This window comes from Ornithodoros turicata, chromosome 6, assembly GCF_037126465.1.
Source record: "Ornithodoros turicata isolate Travis chromosome 6, ASM3712646v1, whole genome shotgun sequence".
NCBI lineage: Eukaryota > Metazoa > Arthropoda > Arachnida > Ixodida > Argasidae > Ornithodoros > Ornithodoros turicata.
This window is the reverse complement of record NC_088206.1, coordinates 69,294,354-69,317,564: the sequence shown is the minus strand read 5'-3', so window position 1 is coordinate 69,317,564 and position 23,211 is coordinate 69,294,354. Positions and strand designations below refer to the sequence as shown.

The 23,211-nt window shown below is 45.4% G+C and overlaps 1 protein-coding gene across 15 annotated transcripts in view; it reads right to left on the bottom strand.

Moving 5' to 3' along the window:
• LOC135397214 (MAP/microtubule affinity-regulating kinase 3-like) overlaps window positions 1-23,211 on the bottom strand; it is a 59,173-nt gene that overhangs the window by 21,951 nt on the left and 14,011 nt on the right. For 9 of the 15 annotated variants that reach the window (XM_064628634.1, XM_064628629.1, XM_064628630.1 and 6 more), the window contains exons 2-3: window positions 15,513-15,604; window positions 3,923-4,039 (exon numbers count right to left, since the gene is read on the bottom strand). In XM_064628634.1, coding sequence (XP_064484704.1) covers window positions 3,923-4,039; window positions 15,513-15,572 — 177 coding nt within the window. In that variant the 5' untranslated portion in view covers window positions 15,573-15,604. Of the gene's footprint in view, window positions 1-1,511; window positions 2,603-3,922; window positions 4,040-6,597; window positions 6,686-9,863; window positions 10,367-15,512; window positions 15,605-23,211 lie in introns of those variants that run through there. The other 6 variants (XM_064628643.1, XM_064628632.1, XM_064628633.1 and 3 more) reach the window with 4 other exon arrangements.

The following is a 23,211-nucleotide window of genomic DNA, read 5'->3' as shown; positions in this document are numbered from 1 at the left end:
TGTCAAAGCCTCCGCTTTTATACAGGTTTGTCATGCGACCAGAACGGAACATGTAAACACACAAGGGAACAACACGGAACAGATTGCGTATCTCCGTCATTCACCGTACTTGCTACCTAAGTACATCATGCGGCTGTTTATATATGTTCCCCTCTAGTCACATGACAAGCCTGTATAAAAGCAGAGGCCCCTACAAATAAATGTTGTAGTGGAGAAGCCAGGTGCCCTGCAGCCATTCTGAACCCCACAGTACGCACAGGAAATAATGCAATGTGCAATGGTTACCACACTTCACCAATGCGTTACTTACATCGTAACGTTTGCACATTCTAAGGGAGGGATAGAGCACACTGATATTTTCTGTGGCACATCTGCTGGTAAGCTTTCCTTACGCAAGATTTATTGACATTTTTGGAACAAACAGCAGTTGCAGCTCGAAATCTAGTGGGGGTGAGCAGGCGAGGACAACGCAAGGCAACAACCCGTTGCGTCAGACCTGCTCAGCTAGCGGCTAAATCTACCCCCTATCCTGGCTAGCAGCCACGTGCATGTTGTAACTACACACGAGAACAGCAACAGCTTCCCAGGCAGGTTAAACTTACGTGACAATTGAAGGCCTGGAAGCAAAACATGCTCACATTTATTCATGCCTAAAACCCAACACAAAAAGAGCATACACTTCAATGTGTGCATTATTTGCTCCAACATGCAACAAAATGTAAAATGGCCCTCGTCAATTATCTGGGCAATAAAATGTGCAGTGTCAAGGTGTTGAAGGTGCCTAACCCAACCAAAACCATTGTCATTACGACAAGTCCTGCATTCTTTTACCATTAGCAAAAGTTTTGTTGAGCATTGAAAGAGAAATTATATTTCTGCGCCTGTTTTTCTCTTTCGCAAGAGCATACATTCTCTACGTAGTGTGTCATTAACCATAAACTGAACACCTGTTCAGCCATAGGACAGGTGCAAAATAGATTTCATCCCGAGAACACCTCCCGTCGTAAACATATATGTCGACTCACAGATCCGCAAGCATGGAACCACGGGGTACCTGCTGCGCGTCAACTTGCAAAATATATATCGAACAATTATTATTGTAGACAATATTATCTCTGTTGCTATGACAGATCACCAATGCACGGGAGAATGGTAAGGCTTTTTTTGAACATTTAAAATATCTTCGCAATACAGCTTTCCAAAGAACTCTCCTCTTTCAAACTGCCCGTCTGCTTCCACTATGCGTCACGGTTCTCCACAATGATGTCACCCTAGCACTCCCAGGGTTCAACCTCCACCTGATGCCATCGTCTACCCTGTCCCCAAAAGCATGACACTAATAACCTGGCGGAGTTGAGTGGATCACCAGTCCAAGTCAACCCACCAGGCAACACTTTTTGAGAAGGCTGTCATGGTCACTGGCCCTCAATTCTGCCATCAAAGCGACATTCACGTCAAAGCAGAAGAAAGACATTCAGTCAGCCCCTGTGTACACCACACACGCTACTCACAATCAACGCCGCCTTTTTGATGAATCGCCTCGCCACCAAGACATGGCCGTTACCGGGCCAGTACACCACTTGCACCTTCTTCCTCATCGCTGTCACATTCTACGCCCGACGCCAGAAAACTCAACTGCACACACTGCTCGAGATCAGCTCCTCTTGTGCACGCTTTCTGAGATACCACTTCTTTCTTTCCTACAGATATCTATCTGTCCACTATCGTTTCTCCTGGGCTCTGAGAAAACAACTGGAGCTTTTCAAAACGTCGCAAAACAACCTCGTGGAAACCTCCCGCCTGCCGCTGGGGGAAGACCTTTTCCTCTCTCTCTGCACGGTTATTGCCACACAATCTTTATTTCTTTTCTGTTCCGCCGGAAACCCTGGCAGGATGCCAACCTCCAACCTCGGGAAGGACGGACGTACGGCTGTAGCTCGTAAAAGATTTCTTCCCGGGACTTTTTAACCAATTTTTTATATTTTTTGTAGCGAAAAAAAAACAGATAAATAAAGACGGGCGGACCCCATGCCCCTGCGACGTGTCAAAAATTCACCATTCGGACACGAAACCCCCCCCCCACACACACACACTCTCTGGAACGTTTGGGAAGGATGTTTCCGCAACACTTGTTGTGGTGACCCTGAAATTTCGTGCTAACATTATCTCCTCGGCTGTTCTCGGAAGAGCTTTGGTAATGTCTGTGACGCTGACCACGTGAGAGTCGAAAAATCGCGACACTCTGTGACGTACACACAGCTTTCCTCCGCGGCCAGCCACTACAAAACATGCTTTTGAGCTCGTAAGAATGGAGTGGAACAGATGTGTTCATCCGGGCGTTTCCAAGAACACCTGCTCCCACAACACAATATCACGTGCCGGCATGAATTTCACAACGGTCCATTTCCACTGCTGCGGAAGACTCCGAAGCAGACGACAAGGCAGACAGATTGCAGACTGAGCACATCACACTGTAGCAGGAAAAACTATTTACAGGTAGACAAGTCACCGTTCCCATCCTTGCCTGACCCTTTCGACTACTGCCATACTTCAATCCTCAATGCTCTTGGGCACCCTGAGAGGCAAGTGTTCTGTTTGCGTCAGTTTGTGTGTTCCAGCCTCTATACTTCCCTTCAGCTAGCCTCAGCATTTTTGTTTTTTTGTACTGTAAACAACACGCAAGGCAGAATTTTTCCTCGCGCAGCCGGTGTAAACCTGCTCCAACTTAACCTTGTGTGAAACGTATAGGTAAACAAACATGCACCGTGACACACATTATCTTACTACGACGACACGCGTCTGCACCTTGGCACTGCCGAGGTGTCCTGGAAGAGGATGCAGGACTGCCCAGGCAACCGTGAGGGCACAAGGACACACAAACACACACACACTTTCTTTGGCCCCGGCTATCACGTGCAATTCACGTTATCATGCCCAAGGCAACAGATTGTCCGGAAAATAGTCGCTCCAGCTCCAACACGGCTATCAAAATGCAACAGAGGTTGTCACTAGGGGGTATCTTCTGAGCAAACCTCTCCTGCAACAGATAGCAGTTCTCTTTGCAAGCTTCGAAGCTTAACTCAGAGAACAGGCGCAGTCCTTTTCTTTAAGGTCGGGATAGTCAGGCCAGTGATTTGTCGCTGGTGCTGGTTGGAAGGCAATACTGGCAGGAGTTTTGCCAGTATTTTACAGTGGAAGGAATTTCCTGGAGAAATATCTTTAAAAATAAATGATTTGTGGCAGTGCTCTCCGTGGTTTCCAAGTATTGTTTTCCGTACACACCAACATCCAACGGTCCAATCAAACAGTCCAATCAAACAGTCCAATGAACAACAGCCAATCACACAAACAGTCCAATCAAAACAAACAGCAAGTTTCTGTGCATGCTGCTGAATGAGCACTTTCTTCACCATGCTTCTCTTTCACTCTCTCCCATTCCCTTGCTCCTATTCCTCCCATCCCCTCACCCAATCCTCTGCACCTTCCCCTTATCCTCACTCTGCCAGCATTTTTCATGGCCAAAGGTTGCAAACCTAGGTTGGCCTGTGCCCTCTAACCACAGGAATGCAGCAGAAGGAAGAACTGTTTTTTTTTTTTTTTTTTTTTCATGCACTGTTCTTGAACATGTTTCCTTATAATGTGCAGCAGCATTTTCCAAATATCGCTCCAAATTTCTCCTGTGTCAGACTGCAGCTACAGAATTCTTGCTTCTTTTAGAAACATTGCAGAGAGCAGTGGACAGTGTTACTTGAATGCATCACTCCTGCATCCCCAAGAACAGGGGAATGCATGTTGCCTTTTAGAGGAAGAAAAACTGCAACATCCATCTACAAGACGAAGGCATTGACTTCCACACCGCGAGAAGCGCCTCGTGTTTGGGCTGGAGCGACAAGTTGAGAGTTAGGTAAAAGGTGATAATTACGTTTTGCTTGGACCTCACCTGGTCCGTGGTGACGGACTCGTGCACCGTCTGTAAGGGTGTTCGTACGCTCGTCATGTTGACCGTCAGCGGACGAAGGTTCACCGTCCCTCGGAAAACCTGGAACAGCAATTTGAGGAAAGGTTCCGTTAAGACTAGGTGGCACAAAATCCTGAAATGTTAAGCCGGATAGAATCACAAGTAATAAAGCCCCCCCAAGGTTGTTCTTGCCAGCCTATGATAACTCGGGCTGTGCGAATATTTGGATTTTTTCGAATACTGAAGCAAATAACTTTATATTCGGAGCTGCACCCTTATGCCCGAAAAAAAAAAAACGCCAAGAGGGAGAAACAAAGTGAGTGCTGCTTCATACCAAAGTCCAGTGTTCACTTCTGTTACATACATAATTTGCTTTCTAGATGCTTCGAGTACGTAGCAATTTGTTTCGTACTAGAAAAAAAAAAAAGTAGTAACAAGTAGTAGTAAAAAACTAGTACTATTCCTATTTTAGACTGCTTGCCGAGCAGATGGCACGGGGTTTGTCCTTGACCCGACACAAAATCAATGCTAGCACACCACAAGCACGTAGTACCCCAAGCAGCACAACATCTTGGCTCAATATTGGCCTAATATTGGACCAATATTTAGACGGTATTGCCAATATCGGGCCAATATTTGGCCAAGATGCTGTGCTGCCTGGGACAGTACCGCAATTTCGTGTGTATTAGCCGCGGCTCATGCACGATTTTTTTTTTTTTTTCACGGGCGCTCTGCGGCTTATCCACCGGTATGGCTTATCTGATGACTATTTTACCCTGGTATTTTCCCCGTACGCTCGTTGTCACGAAAGGGCCGACAGTGTCTCTGGAACAGCACCGCCCTGCCGATGCCCAAACAATGAGTAACAGGGGCGCGTCCACATTCGAGCAGACTGACCATCCTGATGCCTTCCCCCAAGCAGCGTTAACGAAAGTGGTGACAGTGATTCGTGTCTTCTGGAAGGCCACTGACCCGTCGATCCATGACAAACACCCAACGAGACCACAATCCGACCTTGGTAGAACACTAGAACTGACCTCCTCTATCGTACACCATGCTGACCTCGGAGTATGGACCACAGGGTTTATGGCCTTCTCTGTGGTCTCCTTTGTCCCACAAATTAGTAGCGTCGTACTGTCCGCGGCTTGTCGGCCCGAAAATTTTCGAAATGTTCCTTAAAACTGGGTCCTGCGGCTTACACGCGCGAAATTACGGCACTTGCAGCATCAACACCGTCCACGGATGAGGTCGCCAAATGGTCACTAAATTTTCACCTACACCTTGAAAACTTTTGCAGTAAGACGAAAACGTGGGCTTTCAGCAAAACTAAATTTCGGGAAACACGACGCAAGAAGACGCAAGTACGAGACGTCTGAGGAAGGACACCACCATTATGTACATGATAGTTCATGGTAAATAAATTTCAATTCAATTCAATTATGTCACCGATCCTTGAACCACACGCCAGTACTATTTCGAGAAGTCAGCTACAACCCTAACACTGCACGAGGACTTGCACATTAATGTAGAAAATTGTGGGCTTACAAAGCGGAGCACTGAAAGTTGCAGGGCCAAGTCTGACGGGCTGGGGGAGGGATGAAAATCAGTTCTCAAGGCTAAGAGAATAGCGTGGGGCTTTACGCAGCAAGAAGTGTCAGTGAATCGAAAGAGAGGGAGAGGAAAGAGAGGGAGAGAGAGACCCTCAGTAAGCTGCACACAAAATTCAGTCGAGTCATCGCTGCCAACCCATCTTAACTCAGCACGTTCCACCATTTTTCGGCAACCTCAACTGACCTCGAACCAATGTAGCCAATATTCGGCGTATTCCATCTTCAATGTCGCACACAGTTGGGATGAGTCCGTCCCTCTTATTGAAGGTCCCTCGCTTAAAGCTTATTTATAGAAGGGCTTCCGTTCACCAAACCTCCGCCACATCAAGCGTCCCCCCCCCTTTTTCGATTTATTTATTTTAAGGAACTCGTGACACTCGGCGGAATGCCTCGGAAGTCGCGTGCGCGGAATACCGACCGACGTCAAGCGTGTGGCGCCAGCGAGCGTGACGAAGTGGGGACGATAATGATTTGGAGCTCCGTCGTTAACAGATTTGACGTCGTTAGAGACCGTCGAAAATGTGGGCCAATGTTCGTTGGAGCACCGCAAACGCTTTGACACTCCCACCGCCATCTACAGAAAGATAAAGACGGACGATAACGTTATCCGCGAGAGTCTACGCTTTCTTCCTCGGGCAAGAACGACGTATACGATACGTGCGACAGATCAGAGACTGACAGGTAAGAAAGGCCGGAAGTTGCGAAAAAGGACGCAAATTTCGATGTCATATGGTACCATTTATGTGAACAATGTCCAATGAGGACAACATGTTAGTGTAGTGTAATTGCAAAGATAACCTCACACCAATATTGCTTCAGTTCCTGAAACAAATGTGCAAGCTTGCATTACAGAATCCTACAAGCTCTGGAATAATTTTCAACATTTCCTAATTGATCTTGCTGTGAACCACAGCCAATCGTCTGACGCGCATGCCAGTACAGAATTCTAGCCAGCAGAAGAAAAAAAAAACAAAAAAAAACTGGTTAGCAGCCAATCACCTTGCTCGTTTCCTCACCAGCTCACCTCACCTCGTTTCCTTGCTTTGTCACCCCAATATTTGCAGTCACCGAAAAACAGAAGCCATTAACTTGACACTTCCTACTTCATTTCCAATTCCTGCATCAAAGTCCACCATTTAATACCAGTGTCGCACGGGCAGTCTTCAATGATAATCGAATCCAACGCTCTCCGACAAGCCGACTCATCAGATGCTCGATAGTGCTGGGTGCACGTTCCAATGGCCGTTGCTTTCAACGACCGCCGAAGCCTCCCCCCCTGCTGCACTCTGCGAAAAAGCTCTCGCATACAGCACTTTCACCCGCTGTACTAAGTAGCACGCTGCAACTGAATGGAACCCTCGGGCAAACAACACTGTCCTTTCAACATCTCCGACAGGTTCCTCGACAGCTGATCCCCCCTCGACACACTGACACACGACAGAAGGGCTTTTCCTCTCGCACGGGACACGCGTACGTCAGGCGACAATCAGCCGAGGCTCTCGTCGAGATCCGCTCGTGAAGGAGACGCTGTTAGAGCTTTTGTCTCTTGCTATTGGCCAACGTGCAGCCACGCGTCCCCTCCAAGAAGAGTTGCATGCTTCTACGACCCTGCGGTGTCACAACCGTACAATGTCATGAGCTGCAAGGTAGTGGTCGTTATGCACTGGTAGGGTTGCCACTTTTCGTAGTGAAAAATACCGGCTGAGGGAAAGGAGGTGGAATAGAGGGAAAGGAGAAAAGGCTTGCGGGAAAGGGAAGTGGGTGAGGGGCGGAAGAGGAGCTCAAGACAATACAAGGAAACGTGTTCCTGGGTGTAGAAGTAATAATAATATAATAATCAGTAACTAATGAAACAACTAGTGACTGCGCGGAGTTGGGTCTGTGCTCCAGATTTATTCAAGCTGTAGTGGAATGTTGAAGGGAAAAGCCCCTATGAAAGGTCTTAAGCCACAAATACCGGCAAAAGGTTGCTGGTATCACCTTCCTACCGGCAACCGGCTATAATACCGGCCTGGTGGCAACCCTATGCACAGGACTGTATCGTTTGTGGGGCTAAGGACTTTTATGCAAATTTGTGCTCGATCAATACTGTTTGTACACATGAATGGAGGGTAAAGCATACGTGCGCTCAACAGTAAGTTTACTTGGACAGCGAGGCTTTTTTTTTTTTACTCTTCCCGCTGTATTCCCCACACAACACTTACTTTTGAACATGAAAGAACTGATGTTCTGAGGCTGGAACGACATAGAAGGGACAAATACATACAAAGCCTCAATTTGCCTAAGAAATTTGCAGAAAAAATAGGCGATGTCAAGTTGCCGGTGGTGAGTAAATCAAAGAGTGATATTAAACGGTAGGAACAACTTATTTATTTACACATGGTAAACAAATAAGTTGTTCCTACCGTTTAATATCACTAAGAAATTTGCCTCAATTTAAGATAAGCCTCAATTTGCCTGCGTGTATGAGTGAGCAAAAATGTAAGAGTGAAAGGAGGATGAGTGAGAGAGTGGCTGGTTTGTCCCCTCAGATGACGCACCCGCGGAAGTCGCTGAGAAGGCGTGTTAGCTTAGCTCGATTGGTAGAGCCCTGGACCGGCAATCCAGAAGATGTGGGTTCGAGTCCTACAGCTGGCTAACCTTTTCAGTGACTTTCATCTTTCACTGCTAGTAAAGCCACGAACTATGTTAACAATATTTTGAATATATTGAAAATTATATAATATTTGAATATATATAATTTGAATATACTGAAAAACGTGCCCTAAGTGCTACTGTACAGACACATTTTGAAGTCCACTACAGCGACGGGCTCACACGGATTAGTCGAACGCAAGTTAAGGCGTAGACTTTAAAGGGCCTTGAACAGCAGCAGTAGCAATGCTAAGTGTCAAAGGCGTAACATCATTGCAAAACTTGGCACAGTGCACTGTCATGCTGTACAGGTGTACAAACAGTGTCGAAATCTTCTAAGGCATTGTGAAGAGGTCTGATGATTGTTACACGTTTTTCCATAAATACCTGTGAACGTGAACACGTGCAAGGTTTGACAACCAGCAGGCTTTTATATGTCGAGAAACATCTATCCTTAGCGACACCGTAATTTGTATGTGCGTGCTTTTTTTCACATGCGCCTGGTAATGTTGTGTAACACCACGCTAATCCAAATAACCACACGGAAGACGCGATCAAACAAAGTGCACAAAACAGAGCCCACCTCATAATATTACCTCGTCGGTGATCGACACAATACGTGTGTCGCGTTTCTCCCATCCAATGGACTGATCAACTTCAAGGGACTTTTCTGCCTAATCCCATTCCACTCGTCTGTAGCATTTCCAACACGACTTCGTCCGCAAACAAAAACTTTAAGCCTAAAACCAAGCGAATGCCATTTTACCACCCCCGCCCTACCGCAGAGCATTGGAGGTCTTCCACCGATGTGCTAACCCTACGCTGGCTCAACTGCTGCTCGTACCTGTATTTCGCGAGTCACATTTAGTTTGACTTTCCTGTCGTAAAACCTTCGAATTTAGTGAGAAAAAAAAAACACGAAATTTTCACCAGAAAATCGGGTTTGGCGTAACCAATGCGCAAGTGGCGCCCGAAAACAAAACGCTAACCTCTGTTCGTCACTAAAGATTGCAGACGAATTTCTAAAGCAGACGACAAACTCGACCGCTAAATCTGACGGGTAAAGGCTGCTATATTTCATCAGCAGTGCAAGCAATCGTGCCGCTGTGTAGCCTGTGAATAAGCGCTCGGACATCGACTGGAATGTAGATAAGAGGTCAGCGTAAAATCGAGCGTCAGCCAACCATGACGCCAAGCACAGCGGTGGTCGGTTGCTAGCCAGTGTACATTTCCCTCCACTGCCCGTATCATTTGCTCGGCCTTTTTTTTCCTTCTTTTTACCTGAAGCAAGCGTATATGTCAAACGCGTTGACGCACCCGTCCTGCGCGTCAGTTTGAAGTCACAAAAGAACTTCCACTCCCTAGAACCGGTACATACCACCTAGGCCTGCCCTTCAACGCAGGCACTAGCCCTAATACTACAGTGTTGTGTGGATGTGTTAACTTACGGACCAGCGGATCGGATAACACTGGTATGCGTAAAGCTTAAATGCGCTTCGGCTGTGTTTTTGAAGATAACCATATCTGGACAAGGACTCACGGTTGGTGTTCGGTCACATCTTTAACAAAGCGTGCGTACAGTATTTTGGACGCCGAAAAAGCGTCAGGAGCACGTCTGTACTGCGCAAACGCTTCAAATGATAAAGTGGTGTAGTACATACCCAAAGAAGTACACAATAAAAAATAAGATTTCCTTCAAGGATGCCTCCTTAATGTGGATTTGAGTGAGCAGGTATCCAACGGATTCAGAGCTGGCATGGTGAGCGTTACTGGCACCTCGCTTATTCCAGTGTGCAAAAGCGATTTTTGCCAGTCAACCAGAAGCAGATCGGGTCAACGGAAACGTTCACACACACACCGTCGGCTGGTTATAAAACAAGAAACTGAGCCAACCGAAGGCGACAGGCACCCCTTTCCGGTCGGCGGTGAGCTAGGCCTACCGCCGTCATGACTGTAGCGTTTTTCACCGTTGTAATGTCCACGTTGACGTTTGCATGCGTCCGTACAGTAATTGGCGGCCCTGTGCCCGCGATGTGTATACAAAAAGGTGTCCTCGCGAAGCAGCGAAGGGCAGAAAACAATTAGAAAATAAGCGATCACTCCTATGCCATGTCGCACAAGATGGCGGGCGGCCATCCACACGGGAGAAAAAAACGTAAATGAAAAAAACGAAAACAAAAAAGTTCGGCGCTAGGAGACGTGCGCAGATTGGCAGGCCCGGATTCTCGGTCAGCCGCGTTGTTGATTGGCTGCGAGGTGAGTCATCAGCGTCACGTGACGAGCGCACCGCTTGCTCGCTGCCGTCTGCTTCAAAATGCCGCCCAAGGCAGTGAGGTGTAACAAAAATGGTGTTTCCTTCCTTTCCTGTCCACACGCAGTTTTTCTTTCTTGTTTTACGTCACAAAACAGGTGACGAGTGAGAAAAGATAGGGCAGAAAACTTCGTCGGCGGGTCATTCCACCTGATTCACTGCGTTTCGTCTGCTTCGCTAACGTGTGAACTCTGAGCAGAAACAAATTGAGATGGTGGAGAGGGGCAGAATATGATTCGTTGACGATGTCCCCTAATGATCAGCGAAAACGTCGTTCTCAAATACCTTTTCCGAAACAGTGAGCCTGATCCTCGTGAAAACGATCATGACAATTCGTAGAGGAAACAAAAAAGAACGGCAGGTTCTGATGTAAGTGGAGGGCGATGACCTGAGGTCGGCGAATGGGTTCCGCTTAGCAGACGACATTAAAAAGTGAAACCTATTCAAATCATCGCAATTTCCGAAGCTCTGTGTTTCACGTATTAAAAGTGTACCAAACTTACGAGGGGGAAGAAGCAGAAGTGGTAGCGGGTGTGGATACAGTTTACCGTCTAGGAAGCAGATCAACACGTCAATGCTCTGAATCACAACGGCGGCCTCGTTTTCACGGGTTTTCCTCGTCTAGCCGCTGACATTGCACGGGGCAAGTCATGAATAGGAATCCGTTTATTCGATATCCTAGATAACGCCGAACTGGCACTGGCTTGAGGATAACACGGCGTGCACAAAAGACGACATTTTATTTATAACCGACGTTTTTCTGCCTCAGAATGACGTCAAACAGATTGCCGTTTACAGCTCAGAGCACGAACGTGTTGCGGTGAGAAAGGAAATGTTTGGCTTGCTTGCAGCTCGTGCTTTTTGGAGCAAGGCGTCTGCAGGGAGGGGGGAGTACACTGTGATTAAGTTGTTTCTTTAAACTCCTGTCTCGAAGGGATAGCTTTTGTTGAGCTCTGTGGATAACCCGCAAGAATATATATCGCGTACCTACGAGTTATGTACGAGGAGACTGTTCCATATGTGAATGAACGTTTTCAGGGTAAATCTACTATGGGAGGGGTAAAAGTTTTCTGTTTCGTCTTCCTTTCTATTGGTTTTCTTCCTTTCAGTCTGCGTTTTCTATTGGTGGAATTTTACAACGCGCCGAAATTGGTATTCCTGCACTTTTCTGGGGTTCAATTTTGGTGATTTTCCTGGGTTTTCCTCAGACTGTGTCAGACATATGTCGGTACGGTTCTCTTGGAAGTCGGCCCAGGATGTACATTCCCGCCAGAGTACACAAGAACGTAACTTTGCGTACAGCGCGCTTGCGCAATGAGAACACGCTTCTTCCTAGCGCACGCTACGGCTATAATAAAACTCACTGTTACGCGCAGTCTGAGATGCAACGCGCAGCGGCTATGTAACATTCACGGAAGCGACTACATATACATGATGCCTACGATTTGCTAGGCGTATACTTCTTACGCTATGAGCGTCATCCGCGCAGTTATGGCGTCGATACCTAATTAGCGAGCCCCAGCAAGCTATAGCTGAACTTTCTTTCGACGGTCCCTTCAAAATAAGTCCCGAGGAAACCGGAATTGGAGTACGGGTGAAATTTCCGGTAAACATCTGTCAGGAAATTCATCACTGCAGATCAAGGCAGAGGAAACGGGGGATACAACAGAGATACCTGAAATACGACGCTCCCATATAAAAATACTCAACTCCCGACAAGGGCTACGAGTTCCCCCAAGTTGGAGTTTATATAGTACGGGTCGTCGAAACTCTATGGGAGAATATAACCCTCAACCTTACGAGCTCTGGGAAGACATGCCGGTAGAAACAAAAAATAAATAAAAATAAAAATAAACTAGAAGCAGAAGTAAAAAGGTTGACGACAAAGCTTTTTTTTCTTCTTCTTTTTTCGGTTGCCACTTTCCGCTATCTCAATTTTGCTGGAACCACTGGCAAACGGTGAATACAAACAATGAGGCAATCCGGAGAAGTTAACGTTTTAAAAGATTGAAAACATTTAAGATGGTATTTAGAAAAACTAACTTCTCGAAGTGCTGCGTTCTTTTAGTGTTTATCACTTCCGTCCGGTCGGACTGTGTATCCTTTCGTCTTCATCGCCCAAAAGGAAATACAGGAAACAAGGTTGCGCATTGCCCCGTGTAAAACGAGCACGGCACATATCTTCGTTTGTGCTATCATGCTGTATAGAGACATTTATCTGTTTAATTATCTTTTTTTTTTTTGCATACGGTATAAAGCTATTTTCATGCATGAGGTACCAATACGGGACCCAAGTAAAAGAGATCATAAAGTAAAAGAGATTGGCGGTGCACGACACCTGTCGTAATTGAGAGGAAGTAACATCACAGATGAGGCCATCTGCTCCACCTGTGACAAAACAAACAGCCGTGCTTCACATCCACAATGAGAGAACGACAGCTGATTTTACAAGTGCCAACTCAAATGCGAAAAACACGTCAGATTCTCTTTCAGTTCGAGTCCCCCCCGCTTTTCGATACGATTTTTCTTGCGACTCCGCAGTAGTAGCAATGGTACCGTGATTATCGAGGTAACGATATTATACACGAAAGGTGAACGATGCCATTATTTTGCGGCACCGTTGTGGGTGTTATCCACAGTATACTTTCCATACATGGCAGTAGCACAGAAGAGGGCTTGGCGATAACATATAGATATAGCCGATAGTTGTCGTGCATCTAAAAACGAAAATTTATTTTCCATTGTCCATCATTGGCAACGATAGTCCTCTCAATTGATAGATGCGGTTCACTGCGTTATGCACGCTATTGCTATACCACACCCAAGACGGAAGAAAAAAAAATCTATGTGTGGCCGGGATAGATACCCCCCCGAACAAACTTCCGCGTAAAGCTCTGACGTCAGAGCGACAAGTATCTCGGCCATTCAGATTGGTTCTCAAAGAACGTGGCCTCACCAGCGGTCTGAGCCGAATATGTTTCGGGTATTAAGAAAAACTATGGATATAATCAAAGCTAATGACGAACCGCAAACACGGCGAAACACGTGTCCTCTGGTGCTGTCGCATCGTTCCATGAGTATCTGTTTCTCTACGTGCAGCCATAGAAGCCGTCTTAATCTGTAAGTTTGAATTTCAAACATGTCTATCGTCATTTACTTATTTCTTTAATGGCTTCCCCCCCCCCCCTCTTAAGACAGGTAGGAACACTTTATTACAATGAAGTGTTCCTACCCGTTTTACCTTCCCTCAGTGTAATCGCAAATAAATAGGACTTTGGCATTGCTTTTTACTTTGTATTATAGTGTTAACTATATACGGGGTGTTCGCTCTAACGTGTCCAGAAATTTTACTTAAAGCGAGCGATAAAAGAGAAACGAGCCTTACTTTTCAGTTACTTGACTAAGAAACAGGTGCTACTAGTGAAGCAGTACCTGTTTCGTATACTCAAGTAGCAGGAAAGTACCACTCGCTTCTCTTTTATCGCTCGCTTTAAATATAATTTCTGGACACGTTAGAGCAAACACCCTGCATATAGTCAATTCTCCGGCTTTTTCCTCTAGTAGTACGTAGCCACAACATAGTATTGCGTTCATTCCAAGTTTTCTTGTAAGAGAGAGAGAGAGAAAGCATAGCACGAAGAAACACCTGCCTGTGCTACACTTCGCACTGCATAGTAACTTGCGCCGCAATATTAATATACAAAGTACGACTACACATTTATTCGAGTCAGGGTAGCAGGATATCCAAAGCATTCGGAAAATGAAAGCAGATGGAACGGGGGTCCGCTGAAAAAAAGAAAATTAAAAGAAGTAAAAAAAAAAGGATGCTGGCGACCCTTGACGAGGCCAGCTGCAATATCTTAAAGACACAGACTGTGTCCTTGGGTGTTCGTTAACTTTGATAGCGTCGTTAACGCTCCCTGGCTGACGTCAGAGATATATATGCCGACAATCTAAGTCGGGGAAGAGCGCGCGCTAGTTTACAAAGTTCAGGGACTCTCTTTTTTCTCATTCTTTCCTTCGGTAATATTTCCGAGAGCTACTTGAATAAACAATGAACCCACGTAAGTAAGGCTGGAAAGCTGCTCCACTTTTTTGTGTGTCGAGCCAGTGTTGCTGACTGTATCGCGCTGCGGCAATAAACAACCTGCCAATCCTTAGCACCTGGTGCTGCTTTCAGTCCACGAGAAGACCGTGCTGCACTGACCATCTAAGGCCTAATCCGTACGGCCTAATTGGGCAACACCGTAATCTTCATCCTCTGATTCGTCCCCAACCCTATTCCCAAAGAAGAAAAAGAAAAAAAAGGACGTTACCTGTCCTTCACTTTACTTCCTGCTGTGCGTCAAATTAGCTTCAGCATTCGCAATAACTTAGAAAAATAAAATAAAATTCACGGAAAGATTCAAAGCGCAGTTTTAACGCCGCAGTGAAACAGTTTTCCACAACATATGCACTAAAAATATTTGAAAAAATAAAATAAAAGTAAACTACGTCAGCACAGACCGCTAACCGTGACCAGCAGAGTATAACCAGAAAAATATCTCGGGCGAGGGATTCGATGGGGACTTTACATGGGGGAGCACCCCTCGTTCCCCTCTCCCATACTATCAAAAGTACGATTTCGGGAGGGTTTGAGCCCCCCCCCCCCCCCCCCATGTCTACGCCAGTACCCGTGACGTCAGACTTCTGATCAAAACTTCCCGCTACATTACAAACAAACAAAAACATACAAACAAACGTACAAACAAAAACTTCCAAATTAACCAAAGAAGAGATTTTAAAATAATAATAATAATAAAGGAAGACCTCTTTTCTTTCTCTGCTAGAAACGTCACCCTCTGTTTTCCACCGGGAACTAGTATTAAGTATTGCGTATCGGCAATGTAACGGTGTACCGATGTCACCGCCGGACTTAGAACCTGACGTCACCAAAGTCCAGCGCATTCCCCGCGACGAAATGTCGAGGGCATCGCGGGGCGCGGGGATGCAAACTTGCCTTCTCAGTTTCCGGTGGTGCGATGACGTCATCCGCGACTTGCTCCTCTTTCAGTTTCATGGTGGCCAGACGCCGCCTACGCCACCGCCCACCTGGAAAGAGAGACGGAGGATTTAATTTTCGGTTTCGTCCATAAAACATGAGAGAGGTTCGTAACTACCTGAGATCATCTAGAGTAGTCTAGGCGTTATGCGAACCTGGTAAGATATCAGCCATTATCACACGTTATGTCATGTCAGAACTATAAACGTCCATGGGCTTTCGGGTCAATGAATATTTATGATGACTGAAAAGTGATTTTTGTATTAACGAAGATGTCCATATTGTAATAAAGAGATGATGAACGTGTAGAAGACATTTATGAGTAAGAGATTTATCTTTGATCAGCTCCTCAAGCAAGATAGAAAAGCAGGCTTCGTCCATATGAATAGTGTACATATATAAAGAGCTAGAGTGTTAATATAATGTACATGAGGAGGAGCCAGAGGATGATGATGATGATGATGATGATTGAATTTTATTGGCGCAAAAGCAACTCAGGCCATAATGCGCCAAACCCATGGTAAAATTGTGACTAGTTAAAAATCAGACGATTATACTAAATTAATACTAAAATACTAATATTATAATGTACTAATATTAATACTAGAATAATATACTAGGTAAATTGAGATATAAACAAACACATGGTATGATGAAATATCATGTCTTTGAAATCTCGGTTAAAGGCTCTTCCCAACAATGACATCAAAGGACAACAAATACATTTCAAGGAATTATATTAATAACAACGAATAATAAAAACCGGCATTTTCGTGTTTCAACCGCGAAACAACTAATGCCCCCATTTTTCGTAAGCGGTTCACACGTGGCTATATTTAGCAATGAGGCGGAAGCAAAAATTCTCACAACATATCCTCTCGGATTTATTTATTTATTTATTTTCTCGAAAGCACCGTTTGCTCGCTTTTCTTTGCTCACCCCCACTAATTTCATTTTCTAGTAACAGTTATCGAATTCTTCAACAAAAATCACGATGTTACTACTTCATCTTCCCCCACCCCCCTTTCCACCTGTACCCTTTATGTTCGTCAACTTTATACGCATTCTGAACGAGGAAATGCAGAAGCAAAGCTAAAAGGAAAAACGATAATGGATGTGCGCTCGATGAAAAAAAAGAAAGGAAAACCGTTCAACAGTTTGCTGCACCAAAGTTGCGACCCAGTGCATTATCTGACAAAGGTTGTCCGCCAGGTCCCGTCAAGTCCCGTCAGGAGATAAGCATGTGTGCAAAGCACCGCGCATGATGCGCCACATAGCCGTCCGAGCCCGCGGAATTGACCGAGTAGCCCACGCCTTCTTTTTATTCTTCTCTGGCGGGTGTGACAGATTTTGTCGAGTTATTTAGCCATAGCTGCACAAAACACGACTTTGTTAGAATTATACCACTAGATATTGAAGGCCATTTTCAGCGAATGACGTTCACAATGAATAAAGTTCAACTTAAGTAAAGTCACTACGGATTCCAAGTGGTGCTCGCGAGGGTTTTAAACCTGTATACGCAGCGCTTCATTGAGGCACACAAAGCTCAAATATGGTATCAGTAAATATGAAACGCAACCGTGAAAAGACGGGCCACCGATGCCCTTGTTTTGACACTGCCGTTTTTATCGGAGCTCTCTTATCCACGGAGAGCCAACATAGAGGCAAGGTCGCGCGGGTCAACACGTTCTATCTCCCCGTATTTGTACGTCACTCCTTATCAGTGTCATCGCAAACGTGGTTGCAGTTGTGCAATTTTAGCCGGGGCTTTAGCGGTACTTGTAAGATAGCTTATTTAGAGCTCTTTACAGATACCATATCTACACGCAGCCAGAGGTCCGATAAGCAGGTCACTCGTGGCTATTCACAATTTCCGGGACTTTTGCCCCGAAATCAAGTACATATTTGCCCAGTTTTACAACCGTATAACCAGGGGATGAAACTGTAACGAAAACCGCTCGGAACCCCCCTTCTTTTTTTTTTTTTTCTTTTTCGAGGACCGTAACCGGAACCTAACCACAATTCACCGTCGGCAATTAACCGAGATCGTTCATGAACCGAAAAATGTGATTTCGGTTATCGGTTCGTACGAATCGGTTCAAGCGTGAACGCGAACAACTTTCGATGCGGTATCTCTACCGCTTTACAAATCTTTTCTTTTACAAATCAATCAACCAATCCGATCAGTCGTCACGTGTTTTTCATTGAGAAGTTGTGTATAGAAAATATACGGTCTTGTGCGCCTGGACCCATAATCGGATGACATATACGCATCGTATGACATGTATTGCGTACGTCCTTTATGAGCTATGAACTGTATTATTGTGATCATTTCAGATACGAAGCGTTGCACGTTGTTTGTTCCCACATCTGCTTGCTTAGCCGCTGAACGCACGCGGTTGCTCGTCAGAGCACGAGCGACATGAATATGTGCACGAGATAATAGAGAGGGAAACACATTATTTTACGGGGAAGGTCGCAAACGGCAAAAGCACGTCGAAGAAGGAGTTTACGCTTTCGTCCAACTGGCAGACGGCACTGCACGACACTTTGGGAGCGCAACAGATTAATATGATCATTTTTACGCGTTCGCACTTTGTGGCTCAGTTTGCGACATCTAAGCAGCATGTAGATACATCGTAGAGAAAAAAAAAGTAAATAAATAAATACCGATTCAACTGTATGGTTACCGGTACCCGTAAGATATTAAAACGGCGAACCCCGTAACAGTAACCGAAACCGCTCTAAGAGCTCTGACAATTAACCGATATTAGTTTCGGTTTCAGTCCCTGGTCGTAACGCGGGTAGAGCTGCTAATGTGTTTCCACACACGCGCGTACACAACACAACGTAGTAGCCAGTCACCTACAGAGCAAGACAGATTAGAATAAGTCAGACTTAGGTGGTTTTACAGTGAAGATACAGTTATAGATACAGTTAAGTTTACAGTGAAGATGGTACACTAGTAATTAACTTATAAGTCTGGTTCTGGAAAAATCCGGAAAAACGTACGCTGGTAAAACTCGAATTTATCCGAAAAATTCCGCTTTGGGGCTCCCGGCATAGGGCTCCCATTTACCACCATATATCTCTAATTAACTAATTAACTGTAATTATAAGGTTAAGGGGACCACCGGTTATGCGACTCTAGCGTTATAAGACAATATAAACAAAGAGATATACAGCTGGAGTCCACAATTCGACGGGTGCCTTCCTCAAGTCTAAGCAGGTTGACGAGTAGGAGTTATTTCTAGAGTCCATCCTCGTGACGTCACCAGTAACCACTGACTCCATTTGTACAGCTTTTAAAATGAAGTCAGATTCGCACACAACTAACGATCTCCTGAACCCGTTATGGCGAATTCGGGTGGTCATCTCATGGCAACACGGCGCCTGGCGCTCGGAAATTGCCCGCGCTGCATCACGTGACCGTTGTCACCCGCACGTGCGTGGCAGCAATCTAGCGGTTTTAGTCGCTTGGTCACATGGTCACCTCCAAACATGCGTCGAAAATGGAAAAATCAAGCTGAAAACGTCTTATATCGTGAAAACAGTGCTATGGCAAAAAGAAAAGAAGAGAGAAAAGGGAAAGAGAGGAAAAGAAGAGAGAAAAGGGAAAGAGAGGAAAAGAAGAGAGAAAAGGGAAAGAGAGGAAAGGAAAAGAGAAAAAAGAGAAAATAGCTCTGACAAAAGAGAAAGGACAAAAAAAGAGAGAAAAGAAGAACAAGAAAGAGAGAGAAGAGAATGAAGAAAGAAAAAAGAAAGAAGAGAAAAGAGGAAAAAGACGAAGAAAAAAGAAAAGTTCCCACGAAATGATTACCCGAATTCGCCATAATAATAATATTCCAACCTTCTATACTCACGAAATTTTCCCACTCTGAAATGGGCTTGAAGTCTCGCTTGTCCTTGCATACATTCAACCTGCACCGCGGTGCAACTGTGGCTGTGAGTGGACGTGGATAGACGGATATATGTACGGACGACAGCAGGAAGGAGTGGCAGATAGGGGGTTACACCACGCGTCCTGGGCGGACTTCATAAGGGGCAACATGTGCCGACATATGCGTATCGGAAGCCTGTCGAGAACCCATCCTCAGACAGCACAACTGGTGAGGGATTCGAACCCAGTACCTCCAATGTTTAGCGTGACCCTGGAATCACTGAGCAGGAGCACTAGGACGCGACTCTCGTCATTTCCAAACAGTCGTATTTCCGTACTCCAGACTTCATAATAAATGAGCAATGAATAACGAATAAAAGTATACGATATTTTACAAAAAATCTATAGGAAAAAATCTCTAAAACAAACAAAAATGCTACCAACGTGCAGTATAAATCCAGCAGTTCACAGACGGTTTCAAATGAGCTCAAAACCCCACCCCACGAAACACAATTTTATCTTTTCTGCCCGTAATCTAACCTATAAGGTAAATGATATCCGAAAAAAAAAATCTACAGAAAGCAAAAAAGAAAAATCACTATCGCGCACTGATTCGCAAGCGAGAGTCCACGTGAAATGAACATAGCCTTGAACATCCTAAAAAAAAACATAAAATGAACGTTTTATATTTAAGATGATCGATTATTGTGGCCATATACTCGACCGATATAATTTCGATTTTTAATCCCAGCGTATTAATACAGCCAATGAATCAATATCTCATTTCTCGACAACATTAGAGGGCGGAACCGAGACCTTGACGTGTCCTATTGAGCCGGCCAAATATATCCGCACTACCGGTTGCACGACGGACACGCCAACTTACGATTGCGTGTACATACTGCTCAGGGATTATGTGGCATGCTTGCCAGAGCCTATATTGGAATCGATTTCTACGGAGGAAACCCTATCACCGTGAGCGGACCAGTCCAATCCAATAGAATAGGACGCAATCCAATAAAAACAAAATACCAGTGATGGCCACTAACTACTTCTACAGTCGTTTAACTATAACTACTAACTACTTCGCGATGGAGTAGTTTAACTAGTAGTTCAACTGCTTTTCAGGGGAGGTAGTTAAAACTACTTCTTTAACTACTGCAATGTATTTTAAATACATATATAACTACTTAACGTGTCCAACATCACCAATCCCATTCTATAGTGTCCTTGGACACCTAAATATGAATCACAAGCAGTGATAAAAGTGAAGATTTAGTACACATGCACGGCACAATTGTTCTGCACCTCCGTTCTCATCAATCGAGTAGCTCTCAAGGTAAAAGTCTGAAGCACAGTCGTGCCGTAAAGCTTGCGGCAAAATCGGAAGTAGTTGGCGCCTGCAGTAACCTAACTACTGTAGCTAACTACTCGAAATAGTAGTTTAACTAGTAGTTGCCACTACATTTCTGCAAGTAGTTGATAACTACTTTTTAACTACAATCAGGTAGCTTAACTAGTAGTTTAACTACATGTAGTTAACTACTGGCCATCACTGCAAAATACGATGCATTAAAGGAACTGTAAAACGAATGGCAAATCTGTAGGAACGGTACGCTTTTCTGAAAGGTTGTAACTTAGACGGCTAATAACCCTGTCACACGGGCAGTGGCCAAAGACCGTTGCAACCAAGGACCATTGAAAATGCGCGTAGCGCCATCAAGCGGGTAACGCGTCAACTTCTCAACGAGCATCGGACCCCATGTTTCCTGATAGGTTGACACATGACACGCTAGGGAGTGCTACCTGCATTTTCAATGGTCATCGATCTCAGTGGTCGTTGAAGACTGCACGTGTGACCATGGTATTAGACGACATAGCACCGGCTGTGCTGCCTGAGGTTCTCCCTGGGTTTTTTTCCGAAGACGTTCCGGACGAATATGTCGGCAGAGTTCCTCCTGAAGTCGGCCCAGGACGCATATACTAACCCCCATGTCTCTCACCCCATCCTGCTGCCCTCTCTCTCCATCTGTACGCCACTCATAGCCACAGTTGTTTCGCGGCGCTAACAAAAATAAAAAAATAAAAAACTTAGACGCTTCAGATAGGCAATAGTTATACTGTATATTGATCTTTTTTTTTTTTTTTTCAGCAATCGAATTTCAGAGATTGCTGCGCCAAGCAAAGCTCTCTGGGATTTTCTTAAGTCTTCTATCGAATTAGATTTCCACGTGAGGCGTGCCAGCCTGTAGGTGTGGCGACATGCTGCACGTAAAGTCACTAAATAAGCTTCGCTTCAGAGTATCGACACTGGTGTCTCCAAGGGAGAGCAGGAGCGCCATCTTGTTTCCGCACCACACCGGTACCATCCCCATTGGAGGATCAAAGATGGCTAACATAATGCTCTTTGTGGGATAGAGAAGCGCGTATAATTGTTGCGCGATAATCCACGTATTGTCAAGGTGAGCTCAAGACCGTAAACCTTGATGAGCTGCTTGCAAATGAAAGGAACATTTCACCCGCGCACGATAGATGGCATCGTGCGCTAAAGTGCGCAAGAAGTGCGCGTGGCAGGTCCCCCAAACTCACCTCGGAAGAGCGTGCAACGAAGAAGGCCGCCACTAGATACCCCATTGTTGCCGTTCCGGATCACTTCAGCGCGCTAAGTTTAGCGGCAAAATGTTTTTGTTGTTTCTGCGAATGAATCTAGTCTTTATATGTCCAAATAAAACGCGTATAACAACTTTCTGCGTCGTGTTTCACTTTTTGGTCCCGTTTTTAAACGTGTTGAGCATCGGAAGGATCTAGTGCACGGCTGCGTGCATCACACAGCGTACCTGTCGTACCAGGCGCCGCAGGCGCAGTCGTCCATTTCTCCTTCGGTGACTTGGCCTGGCTTGGATTGTGCTTCAACTGGATCTTTAGCGCGCTACAATCAAACGCAAGCCAACGTCTGGTAACAATGGGGTATCTAAGGGCGGCCTCCGGCATTGCACGCATCGGGATAGGAACAAATACATGGGAAAATGGCGACCTTGGGGGACCTGGCGCGTGGGTAGCGTGGCGCGGAAACAAGATGGCGCATACTCGCTCTTGGAACTCAGTGTCGATACTCTGAAGCCTATTTAGTGACTCTAGCTGCACGTCCCGAGGGGTAAGACCACGACCTATACTAGATTATAACGACCATGTCGTATAGGCACCCTTTCCCATGCAGCGCCGCATTTTTGGAAGATAGCGGTGGCGCTACTTATCGTCCCAGTTATTGCTTCCTCAACTTCTATATAATACTTTGTACTTCAGCTTACCTTAGTATTTCTGTACAAGCGGTGGATATTCCACAGGTGTTTCAATATGAGGTTGATTATCATCATCATTCTACGCGTTTTCGTAGGAGCTATTGCTGTCGTCTGCTACGGTAGTCCTACATACGCTTCTGCGCGTTCAGAGTTCAAATTTCCATCGTCCAATCGTGATGCAGATCTCGCGTGCCGATGAGTAGCGCTCCTAGCGGATCGTGCGGACGGGCCCCTCATAGGGGTTGCCGATTATGATATGGCCGTTATAATCTAGTAGGTCGTGGGTAAGACTGCGAATAATTTCGACCACTTGGGGTTCTTTTGACTTTTTTTTTTGGGGGGGGGGGGTCGTGAGCTTTCGGATTTTTTTGGGGGGGGGTTTCTGGGGTACCGAAGGTGAGTGCCTGTCTCCTAGCAGGGTTTGGACGTTGCTATAGGTGTGAGTGTGAGGACGTTGAGGGTGTGAGCCAGCATTTGC